This window comes from Cynara cardunculus (genome assembly GCF_001531365.2).
Source record: "Cynara cardunculus var. scolymus isolate 2C chromosome LG 2, CcrdV1, whole genome shotgun sequence".
In the NCBI taxonomy this organism is placed as follows: domain Eukaryota; kingdom Viridiplantae; phylum Streptophyta; class Magnoliopsida; order Asterales; family Asteraceae; genus Cynara; species Cynara cardunculus.
Window position 1 is genome coordinate 50,375,781 of NC_037529.1, and position 12,713 is coordinate 50,388,493.

At 32.4% G+C, this 12,713-nt stretch overlaps 1 protein-coding gene across 1 annotated transcript; it reads right to left on the reverse strand.

Moving 5' to 3' along the window:
* Positions 1 to 3,142: 3,142 nt before the first annotated feature.
* LOC112507947 (protein trichome birefringence-like 34) lies at positions 3,143 to 9,250 on the reverse strand. The gene is made up of 5 exons (XM_025112704.1): positions 8,888 to 9,250; positions 7,188 to 7,365; positions 3,923 to 4,119; positions 3,690 to 3,845; positions 3,143 to 3,582 (listed from the first exon to the last, which is right to left on the reverse strand). The coding sequence occupies exons 1-5, from the start codon at positions 9,244 to 9,246 to the stop codon at positions 3,228 to 3,230; spliced, it is 1,245 nt and encodes a 414-aa protein (XP_024968472.1). The 5' UTR covers positions 9,247 to 9,250; the 3' UTR covers positions 3,143 to 3,227.
* Between the last annotated feature and the right edge of the window lie 3,463 nt (positions 9,251 to 12,713).

A 12,713-nucleotide genomic window follows, 5' to 3' on the forward strand; every position in this document is an offset into this window, starting at 1 on the left:
TGTTGTTCGCTTTAGATACGAAGGTATATGTACAAGAGGGTTGCTATTGCCACCCCTGTAGTTTTCCATACCTAAGCATGGGAATTGGCCCCGACCCGTCGGGGAACCCGGTCCACCAGCCCCGGTCGGGGACGGGGATTCCCCGTTAAACCGGGTCTCGGGGACGGGGACGGGGACCCCCGTTTGGCTAAAACCGGGGATGGGGACGGGTATCACACTCCCCGCCCCGCCCTGCCCTGCCCTGTCCTGTACCCGTATATATATTAATTAATAAATTATATTATATATTATTTATTTATATTAAATCGGTAAATGGTAATTTCTATTTCAATATATTTTAGATATTACTATATGTGGTTTTGTATATTACTCAATATGTTTTGGTACATGTGACGTTAATTTTTTTAGATTAAAGTTAATTTTTTTTGTTTTCGATTTATTAATTATTGTACGATGATGTATATTTTTTGTATTAAATTAAATTCTTTTTGATTTTAGGTTTATTGGAAAACTGTGAGATTTAAATATGTGTAGCATCTCACACATTTGATTTAATTTTTTTTACAAAAACAAGAAAAAAAAATCTCTGTTTCCTCGTTGGGGATCCCCGTTTCGAACGGGGAACGAGGATGAGGATGTGATCAAATTCCCCAGTGGGGATGGGGACAAAGATCGGGGACGGGGATTGGGGTCCACGCCCCATTACCATCCCTATCCATACCCCCTTCTTCTCACATTAACATAAATCGAATTCTTTAATATATTTTTTTAATTTTAAAATTACTCTATATTTATATTTATATTTACTTAATTAATTTGTTTTATGTCTCTTGCTTTTTCATTTTTCGTTTTACACTCTTAGCATATTAATATACATAGTTGTATTATTAACTAAAATACGATAAAAATTTATATATAACATTTTAAACTTGGTTAACCAATTATATGTTCTTCCCATTAAGGTGAATTCTTTGCATGCTTTCCCATTGCAATGTAGGTATTTTAGTACCTCCTTTTTTAACATTTTGAAATTTTGTTTTTAACATTTATCTAAGTTTCTTACATATGCTAAATTTCAAGTAACCTTCGATGACCAAATATTTTGGCAAGTAAAAACTGAAAGCTCATGGTTGTTGCCTTTGTTATGTTTAACCTATTCCCAGCTGCATTGGCTAAGGATTGAAGCACAATCATTTGGATATGTCTTCCGTTTGCTAAAATTGTGAACTTCTCTTTACGCAGGTCAAAGTACATGGAGTGATGATTAGCAAACTAGTGGCGGATCTTTGATACTTTAGACAAAGATTTAGAAACCATTCGTAGATTAGAAGATGAATCACACCAAGAGTTTTATCCAGGATGCCAAAATTATTTGAAATTTTTCGTTCATTGTTACTATTTTACATTTGAAAACAATGAGTGGTTGGTCCATCAAATTCTTCTTATACTATGCATTTAAATATGATTTCCCTGATCCCATAAAACTGAAGTGCTCAAGGATATAAGTCATTGATCTCAACATGACACCTAAATTGTCCGTAGACACCTGAAACTTCACCTCAGATTCTCTTGAACTAGTATATGAACCTTAAAAAAGAGTTTCCTTGAAAACTTCAGCTGTTTTATAGTAGCGTTTGCATCTTTTGGCGAATGATGTGGTGCTTTGTTGAGTTTATGCATGTTTCACTTAATTGAAGGGGTAAGTTTGCTCTATGTCTTTTAAATTTCTTGTTGGGATTTTCAATTTGAGTGGTGTGATTTTTGGCCGTGTCTAGAAATTATGTATGAGAGTTTCAATGATTTTGATTTGTGGGTTTATCACTTTATTTGTATGTTTTTGTCACCTTCATATTTTTTTCTTCCTAATATGTTTATAATCATATGCAATATGATTTAGACATATATACTTGGCATGCTTGATTTCATGATTATATTTTCTTGATTGCTATGAGATTTATGGTTTGGTTTTGATATGCAGAATGAATTACTAAGTGAGGAAGCTGCTTCTTCGTGTTCTCGACATAAATTTGTTTGAAAAAATTGCATCATATTCCTAGACATATAAAGGAACGTGTCGCTTTGACAAAACCATGTTTTAGTCACAGAAAGTCTGCGATTGGAGTTGGAATTGGAGAAGAACAAATCAAAGGCATTAGAGGAAGAAATTAGGAGAAATAAAGAAGAACAAGTGAAATTTCAAGAGGAACTAAATCAAATGAAGGAAAAAATGAACCTCATGATGACATAAATGTCAAAGTTATCTGTAGTGAGATCTCAAAACTAAGAATTCTATGTTTTATTTTTGTTAGTCATTAAATGGTTTTAGTGATAATCAATTGACATGAGAATGAAATACTTGTTTTTAGTCTAGATCAAGAATTACACGTTTTGTAAATGAATTAATATTTTGGATTTATATCTTTACAAATCAGCATATTTTAATTATATTATAATCACAAGTAAAAATCAACAATCTTTTTTCATGTTTTCTTAATCAATGACCACTTCTTTTTGGTCCTAAATGGAAGTTAACAGAGCCATTATCTTGAACAATTAGTAACGACTTTTAGCAATTTAGCGACAATATTTACTGACAAAATTAGTCGTCATATATACATTGACCAGTTTAATTTTGTCACTAATTAGTAACTATTTTTGCATTTGGTCACTATTGGAAATTAGTGACGGACCTTTAGTGACGAAAAGTGACCACCGAAATTTTGGTCACTAAACGACCTTAGTGACCAATTTTAGGTTATTAGTGACCAATTTTTTTTTTTTGTCACTAATTAGGATTTTTCTTGTAGTGTCTCTATTTGATGGGATTGAATTAAAAATAATTTATCATTCCACACATTAATTAGATTCTAGATAATTCTCTAAACATGTAGTTTTCTCTAAAAAAAATTCTATTTTAAAGATATAATTGGAGCAAAATAGACAACAAAACTTATTTTCTCTATCTTAAAAAATTTATTAGAGATGCTCTTAAATAACCACGCATCTTGAATTTGCTGATTAAAACTTTTACAAAGTAAAAACTAATAGTAACATAACGTAAATAGATACAATAAACCACACACGACAATATATTATATTGTATGAGATGCATCATAAAATCACATGCACCATTTAAAAAGAAAGAATGAAATGTGCATTTCATGATAATAAATATCCAACATCAATAAGTTTTGGTATGTACTATAATTTGTCTAAAGAGGTTTAAATTATTTAACTCCTCTAAGAATATACGTCAAAAGTAGCTCGTTCCAAATATCTGGAACACCGGGAAGACACCAATGTGTACAGTCTGCATAATTTAAGGGATTGGATAGTTGTTTTGCTTTGAGAGCAGAATAAAACAACCTATGAATAGAAGGGTGTGCATCTTTCCTGTATTGCGTTAATTGTGTTATATTCATCATTTGCACATTCACCCCCTTTGCTTTTAGTTTATTTAATGACAATTCCAGTATTCTCATCATTTTCATATCAGACCCACTTTCCCAAAATCCATCTTTCATTATTGGCTCTGTTTCATTCAAGCAATTCGCATTTCCTTCCTTGCCCCAATCTGCTCCTCTGAACATAAATTTACAATAAAACCACAAAAATGTCATTTACTATTATGAAACTTTCATATGGTTTTTATAAATAAAAAAAAAAAACTTAAGTTTTAGATATATCACCTTTTGTGAGTAGCAGTCATACTCATGAAATATGATCGAGTCCTAGTATGATTGATATGAGTGCGTAACCAGTTTGACCAGATTTTTAGAACCATCCTATAACCACGATGGTTGCTGACTATGTTAGACTCTTTTGCATCTTCAGATGATCCATACCTAACAAGATAAAACATTTTAGAATTTGTGAAACAAAATGAGCAAGACAAATGTTAATTCTAGAAGTAAGAACTCACAAAATTTTCAATGTAGGCGTCCCCCACCAAAGGTACGAGTTAAAAACTAGTACATCTGCATTAACCCAATTTTTAGCGTGGTTCTCTATAGATTGGACATGAACTACACGCTCATTTCTTTTATGTTTTGCTGGATGGTCAGCATTAGATTCCACCAACAACGGAGCCCAATAAAAATCGATCGAGACATCGTATTCCTGTATGTTTGTATTAATATAAGTATACCTAAAAGCAAAAACATGATTAAAAAGCAATTAATAGGAGAATGAACAAAAACATAAACCCATTACTTATAATGCATAAATTAACCCCATATGCATATTGGTGGCACTTTCAATTCATGCGCCTAATATATGTAGGGTTCATGATGAGGTATTCGTGAGTGTCAAAGGACACCAAGTGCCGTTTACCGACATAAATTGGATAAGGATTTACCATGTAAGTGAGACTCTTGATATATTAGCTTTGAAAATATGATTCCGTCTTGGTAAGTGCTGATCAATTGAGTGAAACACATTGATTCTTACGCAGACAACATCTCGGTTAGCGAAATTGTTGGTTTGAGGATGTGGTTAAACAGCATTATTATATGTTCAGTTACGGGTAAGAGTGTCAGTCGAAAATGAGAGGATATTAGTAATAATCATCATGTCTTACTATGCACTTATACCCAGTAGTAACCATTACCTATTTTGTAAACAAGCCCTAAGAGAATTGGTTCACATATTTCGATACACACTTGTGTGTATCTTTGTATACAATATATATCTATATATGTGTGCAAGTGTATATCTGTGTCCGTATATGTATGATAAAAGTGGAGCAACGACAGAGAGAAAACTATTGCTCTTTATATACAAAAGTTTGTGAAAATCACCGTGCCTGGTGAAAACCTTTGTTGAAGACTTGTAATAGTAGTGTATACTGATAAATCATAAAACAGCCCTGACTATAACTGTAAAATCTCCTTAGTTAAAGACCATTAGACCATTATTGGTATCATTTGGTAGGTTGGCGACCAAGACCGTTAGCCCACTCGCTCCGTTTGCTAGGCCCTTAAGATCTCCGGAGTACGTTTTCGTAACTCATTTTTGTACTTTCAATAATTTATGAAATGCATAAGAGGAGATATCATTCTACTTGTTGTTACAAACTCTCAATAATATCACACTTGTTGATTTTATGAATTTCAATTATTTAACGGGATTATAACCACACGTTTCAAGTGCATGGGACAAAGAGATTATGGGATCAGTATATGGAAGGGAATAAGAAAAACTTAACAAATAAATTAATAATATGTAAACTGTTGTTTGCTACTCCTTCAAACGTAATTCCTTGTCAAGGGAGAATAAAGAACTCTCTTTCCACATATCGGTAATAGAGGGATAAAAATTACATGTCCTAAAATCATATTCTAATTCATATTTATGTCATATTAATGAAATTAGGGTCTGTGTGTTAGCAGAGCTTGATGAGACTTACAACTTATTCTTTCAGTTGTAAATTACTGTTTGTTAATGGCTTAATGATACAAAAATGTCTTATTCAGTAAGCTTTTAGAGTTTTATTCATAAAAACTAATATTTTCCAAACCTGCTCTTCCTAACTACAAAAATACATTCCTTCAATCAATGAAAAAATCATCTTAAACAAAAATATTTTCAATTTATACAGACTAATTAATTTATACAAACAGTTCTATCCATACAACACTTATCGAAAATCAATCGAACAGCCCCTAAGACACATCATATTTATATTTTAGTTTAAATTTATTTAAGTCATGTTCAGTTTCTCTTTATGACTATGTATATTTATGTGATTGGTGGATGTGAACACTACAACAAAATTGGGTTTTATAGGACGCCTCAAATCTCCAAGCATCCCAATAGACCCCTTTATAAGACTTAATTTATAGGACCAATATATAAAGCGTCCTATATAAAGGCATTGTAATAAGTTTATATGACGCTTTTGGACGTCTTAACAAGTTTTTAAGAAAACATTTTTAATATAAAGTGTCACATTAACAACTTTATAGGATATTTTTAGAAAATGTCCTATAAACTCAATTTTTTATAGAACAATTTTTCAAATAGTGTCCTATAAAGTTGTTAATTGGATGCTTTATATTAAAAGTGCTTTAAAAAACTTATTACGACGTCAAAAAATGTCATATAAATTTATTACAACGCCTTTAGATAAGACATTTGATTTTTTTGATCCTATAAACTAAGTCCTATAAAAAGGTCTATTAGGATGCTTAAAATTTGGGAGTGTCTTATAAACCCGATTATGTTGTAGTGAAATGAGATGTGAAAATTATATCATATTTATATTTAGCTTAAATTTATTTAAGTCATGTTCACTTTTTCTTCCTGATTATGTGTATTTATATGATCACTGAAAACTTAGGATAGGCTTTAAATGAAGTATTACTCTTATAAATAGATACTTTTCTTGGGATAAACTAAAATTGTAACGTTGACGCTTATGTTAAAGCGGATACAAACACACACACACATAATTATATATATATATATATATATATATATATATATATACTAACTATATTATAAGGAATGAGAACAACATTTAGAATTTAATTAACAAGCAATTAAACAAAGATATATGTTATGATAAGTTAACTCATAAACTAATTATGTTTAATAATATGATAACTAAGTTTATAAAATAAAATAGTTATAATTGTTGAGCATGGTATAATAATTGTCGAGAGGACGGTCGTGGGCAAATGAAGAGAGATTTTTTCCGACCGGTTGGATGGACATGGTCAGCTTAACAATTAAGACTCTGGCATGCTAGCAGATGGAGCCATTAATAATATCTCTACTACCCCACACCACCTCTCTTTTCCAGGCCATTAACTAATATATCTACTACCCCACCCCACTCACTCTGCCCTTCTTCTCATTTCTTCTCATTTATATATATATATATATATATATATATATATATATATATATATATGTTCAACAATTTATAGATTGAAAAACAAGATCGATGAAATGAGGTTCAAACACTAATTAATTAGCTTAATGGAAGGAAGAAATTATAGCCAAAGTGAATAGAAACCTAGCACAGTAAATGATACTAGATATGGTTTTTGCTTGCTTTTTTAATTAAGTAAAAATTATATGGAAGATTAGAATAATAAGTTTTAAATGGGTTATTTAGATAAATATATAACCAGAAAAAAAAAGAAGAAAGAATAATATTAATTACTTGTTGAACCACTCACAAATGCCTTGAAGCTGAACAAGGAGGCATTAGCAACTTTCTGCATCTTCTTCAGTCCAATGGGGATGACTGTTTGCAGCATGCAAACCATAGAGATCCACTGGTTTCTATTCACTGAATCCCCAACGAAAATTACTCTTTTACCCCTCAACCTCTCCAGAACTTCTCTAGCATCAAACCTAACATACATAAAAAACCAAAGGTTAATTCAGTCTTCCATTACAAAAATTCATTATTTACTTGTTCAGAAAGTCAATCATTCTATAAACACTCAAAAAATATAATTTGATGAGGTGAAATATATTTCTCAAATGCATCCATTTGTTACAAAGATAAGTATGATTCCAACTCAAAACTTAAATATCATCTTTTATATATATATATAAAAGACCAACAACTTGAATAATCTCTTTATCATTTTTGAATAAAACTTAAATGTACTTTCGAAATCTATTACATACATGCATGCATGCATAACCCTAATGAATTCGTCTACTCAATAAGACTTGATGCAAATTAATCATAAAATATGAGACCACAAGTTCGACATTAAGTGAATGCATTAACTCCTTTGTGTCACGTCTATGGAGTAGCAGGTCTGAAATTTGTTTGCACCATCAGTAAGTAGTATTATATATATATGGACCAAATTCACTTGCACCATCAATTTATTGATTTCCGCGCCTTTTCTAGTGTTGTATCTTTCCACCGACACCCTTAGTTATTTGTTTTTTCGAATCGGCTAAAGTTGCATTACAACAAAATGAATTGCTAGGACGCCCAACCATCCTTGTAGAATCAAAAACTATACAATAAGTTGTTAGTATATAATTAATTAGACAACTTCAAGAACTTGATCAATGAAATTAGACAAGAAGTTATAGATAAATCCGATTAAACTCGATCCCTCTTGAGAAGCTGAATCACGAGCATCCTTCAAGTTTCAAAAGGATCAATGATGATTGGCTCTTATAGTAAATCTCAATTGAAGGATTAAAAGGAAAAGGATATATATATATATATATATATGTGTGTGTGTGTGTATGTATATCTCGAAGGCTAGTCCATTGTTTTTTATATGTATATATATATATGATTTGTTATTAATTTTGGGATGGTTTAATTTTAGCCTCTTTCTTGCAGTCAACTCTGATGTTTTTCTTCCAAAAAAAAAAACATATGATGTTGTTTTAGTTTAGATGGTGAGTGTTTCTCTATTTGGTGTGCCCCCATATATATACATTATTATGATGTGATTGCAGATTTCAGTTTTAGAGGAATATTGTGATCTCATTTTCGAGCAAATCATTCATGTAGGATATCATCGATCAATCCCATGCATTTAAATTGTGTTGTCGATGGAGAATAAGAAAGCAAGTGCAATACAGCAGTTTCAACAAATTAAGCAGCAAGAAAGTAACAACATTGCATATTGTGTGCAATGGTTTTTTGTTTCACCTCAAAGTTTGAAACTTATAGTTTACAAGTCAAATTGAAGTATCTCTACTTGTTCCAATATTTCATGGTTTTGTGTTAATGACGTTGTTCCAGAGTGAGAAGAGGCTAAGAACTTACCTTTCTCACTAGTATTTGTAATTTGAATTTGTATCAGATTCATATGGATGCCATTATTTTATTGTTAAAAGAAAAATGTATGGATATGCGTGTATTGTTTAGAGAGAGAAAGAGAGAGAGAGAGACCTTGGAAGGTTGCAAGCATGGGGTTGCCATCTCCATTGTTGATAGTTGGAATTGATTCTTCCATGTTGTTCACAAGCAAACTCACCAGGAATATAAGGGCATTGGAGTTCTTGGTAGAGAGGATAAGAGTTGTTATCATAAACCCATTTGCCGGAGAACAAATCACATCCATCCAATGAATCATAATTAACAGCATTGTGAACCAGTGGGGGAGGACTCGTTTCTTGTTCATCGCTGTTGACATAATAAACAGCTGTGGTGGCCAGTGCTCCTATTATGAAGAAGATGATGAGACTGCTTTCAAACATATGTTTCACATCCCATATTCCTTCCAATCGCTTCTTCTTCTTCTTCTCCATTTCTCTCTCTCTCTCTCTTCCTATATATATATATATATATGTATGTATGTATATCTCAAGAACAAGGAAGAAGAAAGAATGAAATCACAGATTTATATATATATATATATATGCATCAGTACCAGGTGCTTCTTCCACCACCACCTCCGCCTCCGGAAAAGCTTGGATATGTAAAACGTTTGCTTTACGGAGATGTACTACTACATGGTATTTCGTGCCTTCAATTTTCTATTGAAAAAGAATCTCAAAGATGATGTTTTTGATCTTGGAATTGGTGAGTTAATTATATATGCACACCACTGCAACTCTGTCTCTCTTCTTTCTCTCTCTCGTTATCTTTCCCACTTGTACTCTGTTTAGTAAGTTAGACCCAAACGAGCAAACCAACAGTTGTTGCAAAAAGAAAACAAGTGTCGCGTAGTTTATTAAATGGAAGAAGAGAATACTTTTTGTGGGCATTCACATCATGTTTTGACCAATGACTACTCAGCTGATCTTCAATTAATAATTCATACTTATTGTAACCTTTTATTTTAGTATGTATTTTAATTAGATATTATTATAAAAATAGAAATTATTCTTATACATAAACTATATATTTTGCATTAAAATCACGAATTCTTTTTCTTATTTATTGTTAAAACATTATCTGTTTTTACATCAATCAGGTTGTTACTATGATATCAATATTGTTTTTTATAAGTTGATATTGATAGAAGGTAAATATCAAACAAAATACTATGCTTGTAGTGTAAATGTTTTCTGATCATATATATTTGGCATCCGATGTCAACATATTTTCCTTAACGACGACAATCAATCAATATATATTGGATTAGTAGTCTAGACTTATAATTATTATAATTATGTATTAATAAATCATAGGGGTGTGACGGTTAATTAAGAGTCGTGATGTTTGGGTCATAGTCGGTTTCTATTAACCGACTCTCTGTTATGTATGTATATATATTATGTCAACTGGAAGTTTATAGATCTGTTGGATCATTTATGAAATTAATAAAGAAAATTATTTGATCGTATACCTGGGTTTGTTTCTGTTTTGATATCAATTCATCAAAGTGGTATCAGAGCAAGGGTTTCATAGAAGGATTTCATCAATGGCATCGAGCAGTAACAATATCCTACAATCCCAACTTCCAAAATTGAATGGCAGAAATTATTATCATTGGAGCATTCATATGAGAGTTATGTTTGAATCGCAGGATCTTTGGAGTTTCATAGAAGATGGGATACGAGAACCTATAATCACAGGCGATCCTACACCCCAACAAGTTACACAGATCAACAATATGAAAAAGAAAGACAAAAAGGCTTTATTTTTCATTTTTCAAGCAGTCGAAGAAACGATTTTTGAGAGGATATCAACATGTAATTCTTCTAAAGATGCCTGGGATACGCTTTATAGGACCTATAGAGGGGAAGACAAGGTGAAAATAGTTTGTCTTCAGACTTTACGCTGTGAATTTGATGGTCTTCGAATGAAAGAGAATGAAAGCATGGAAGATTTCTACAATCGGGCAATTGTTATTACTAATCAGATGAAGCTTAATGGGGAAATGATTGAGGATAGAAGAATTGTTGAAAAAATTCTCAGAAGTCTCACAAGAAGGTTTGAATACATTGTAGTAGCAATAGAAGAATCAAAGGATCTCTCCGCTCTATCATTAGAAAGTTTAATCGGGACACTTCAATCACATGAATTAAGGATGAGTCAGTTTGATACACCTCAAACTGAACAAGCTTTTCAATCACAGATTTCTTTTAAACAAAGTTCAAATGATTCAACAAAACAGGAAGGTCAGAATGATAGAAACTCGAAGGGGAAAGGAAGAGGTAAGCCTTTATCTCAGATTCAATGTTACTATTGTCAAAAATTTGGTCACACTCGAAAATTCTGTCGAAAAAGACAGGCTGATGAGAATAAGGATGCAACGTTTATGCATGAAAATGGAAACAAAGAAGATGACACTATGTTCATGACAATCGAAACTCAAGAAGAGGTTTTGGAGCAAGTTTGGTATCTAGACAGTGTTTGCAGCAATCATATGACAGGGGACAAGCAAATTAAAGGAAATCAATCACAGGGAAGTACGAACTGGAGACGAAAGGAAGCATACGGTTCAAGGCTTCGGAGATATTCGTGTGGTAACTAACAAAGGTATTAAGAAAATCACTAGTGTATTTTATGTACCAGCACTAAGGCACAACTTACTTAGTATTGGACAGTTGTTATTAAATGATTTTGACATCCATTTTAAGAATCGTACATGTATGATTAGAGACAAGGAAGGTGCTCTTTTTGGAATTGTAAATATGACTGGGAACAAGATGTTCCTTGTGAAGTTTGATAAAAGATTTCTGGCCTCGTTCAACATGTCGATGGAAGACAAATCAGAATTGTGGCATCGAAGGTATGGACATCTCAGTTATGGTTCGTCGGAACTTATGTACAAGAAAAGAATGGTATATGGGTTACCAAAGATTGATCAGCATAATGAAGTTTGTGAAAGTTGTGCACTTGGAAAACACACAAGAAGTCCTTTTCCTCATGATCAAGCATGGAGAGCATCCAAACCACTTGAATTGGTTCACACATATGTGTGTGGCCCTATGCGCACCATGTCAATAGGTGGGAGTAAATACATACTCACATTCATAGATGATTACAGTAGGAAAACTTGGGTGTATTTCCTCAAAGAAAAGTCTCAAGTATTTGAGCAATTCAGAAAGTTTAAGGCTACTGTTGAAAAACAAAAGGATCTTTTTTTGAAGACATTGCGGTCTGATAATGGTGGGGAATTTACCTCTCAAACCTTTGAAGAATTTTTAAGTAATAATGAGATTAGACATCAGAAAACAGTTCGATATACCCCGCAACAAAACGGGGTTGCGGAGAGAAAAAATCGGGTTATTATGGAAATTGCTCGTAGTATGTTAAAGGCTAAAGACTTACCAGATAAGTTTTGGGCCGAAGGAGTAGCAACAGCAATGTATATCTTAAATCATTCTACTACTCGGAGTTTAGAATATAAAACCCCACATGAAGCATGGAATGGAGTCAAACCGGTAATTTCACATTTTTGAGTGTTTGGCAGCATAGCATATTCACATATACCATCTGCAATAAGAGTGAAACTCGATGACAGATCACAAATATGTATTTTGGTGGGTTACAGTGAACATGCAAAGGCTTATAGATTATATAATCCAACAGAAAATAAGATTATTATTGCAAGAGATGTAATATTCGACGAAAGCAAAAGTTGGAATTGGAAGGAAAACAAGTCTAATAATCAAGCAGTTATCAATGATGAAGATATGAAGAAGCATCAGGTGCAAAAAGATGATGAAACAAGACATGAAGATAATCAGGTACATACTCCATTAAACAGTCTTGTTAATTCAAATACTGCTTCACGAATGTCGTTTGCTTCATCATCCTTATC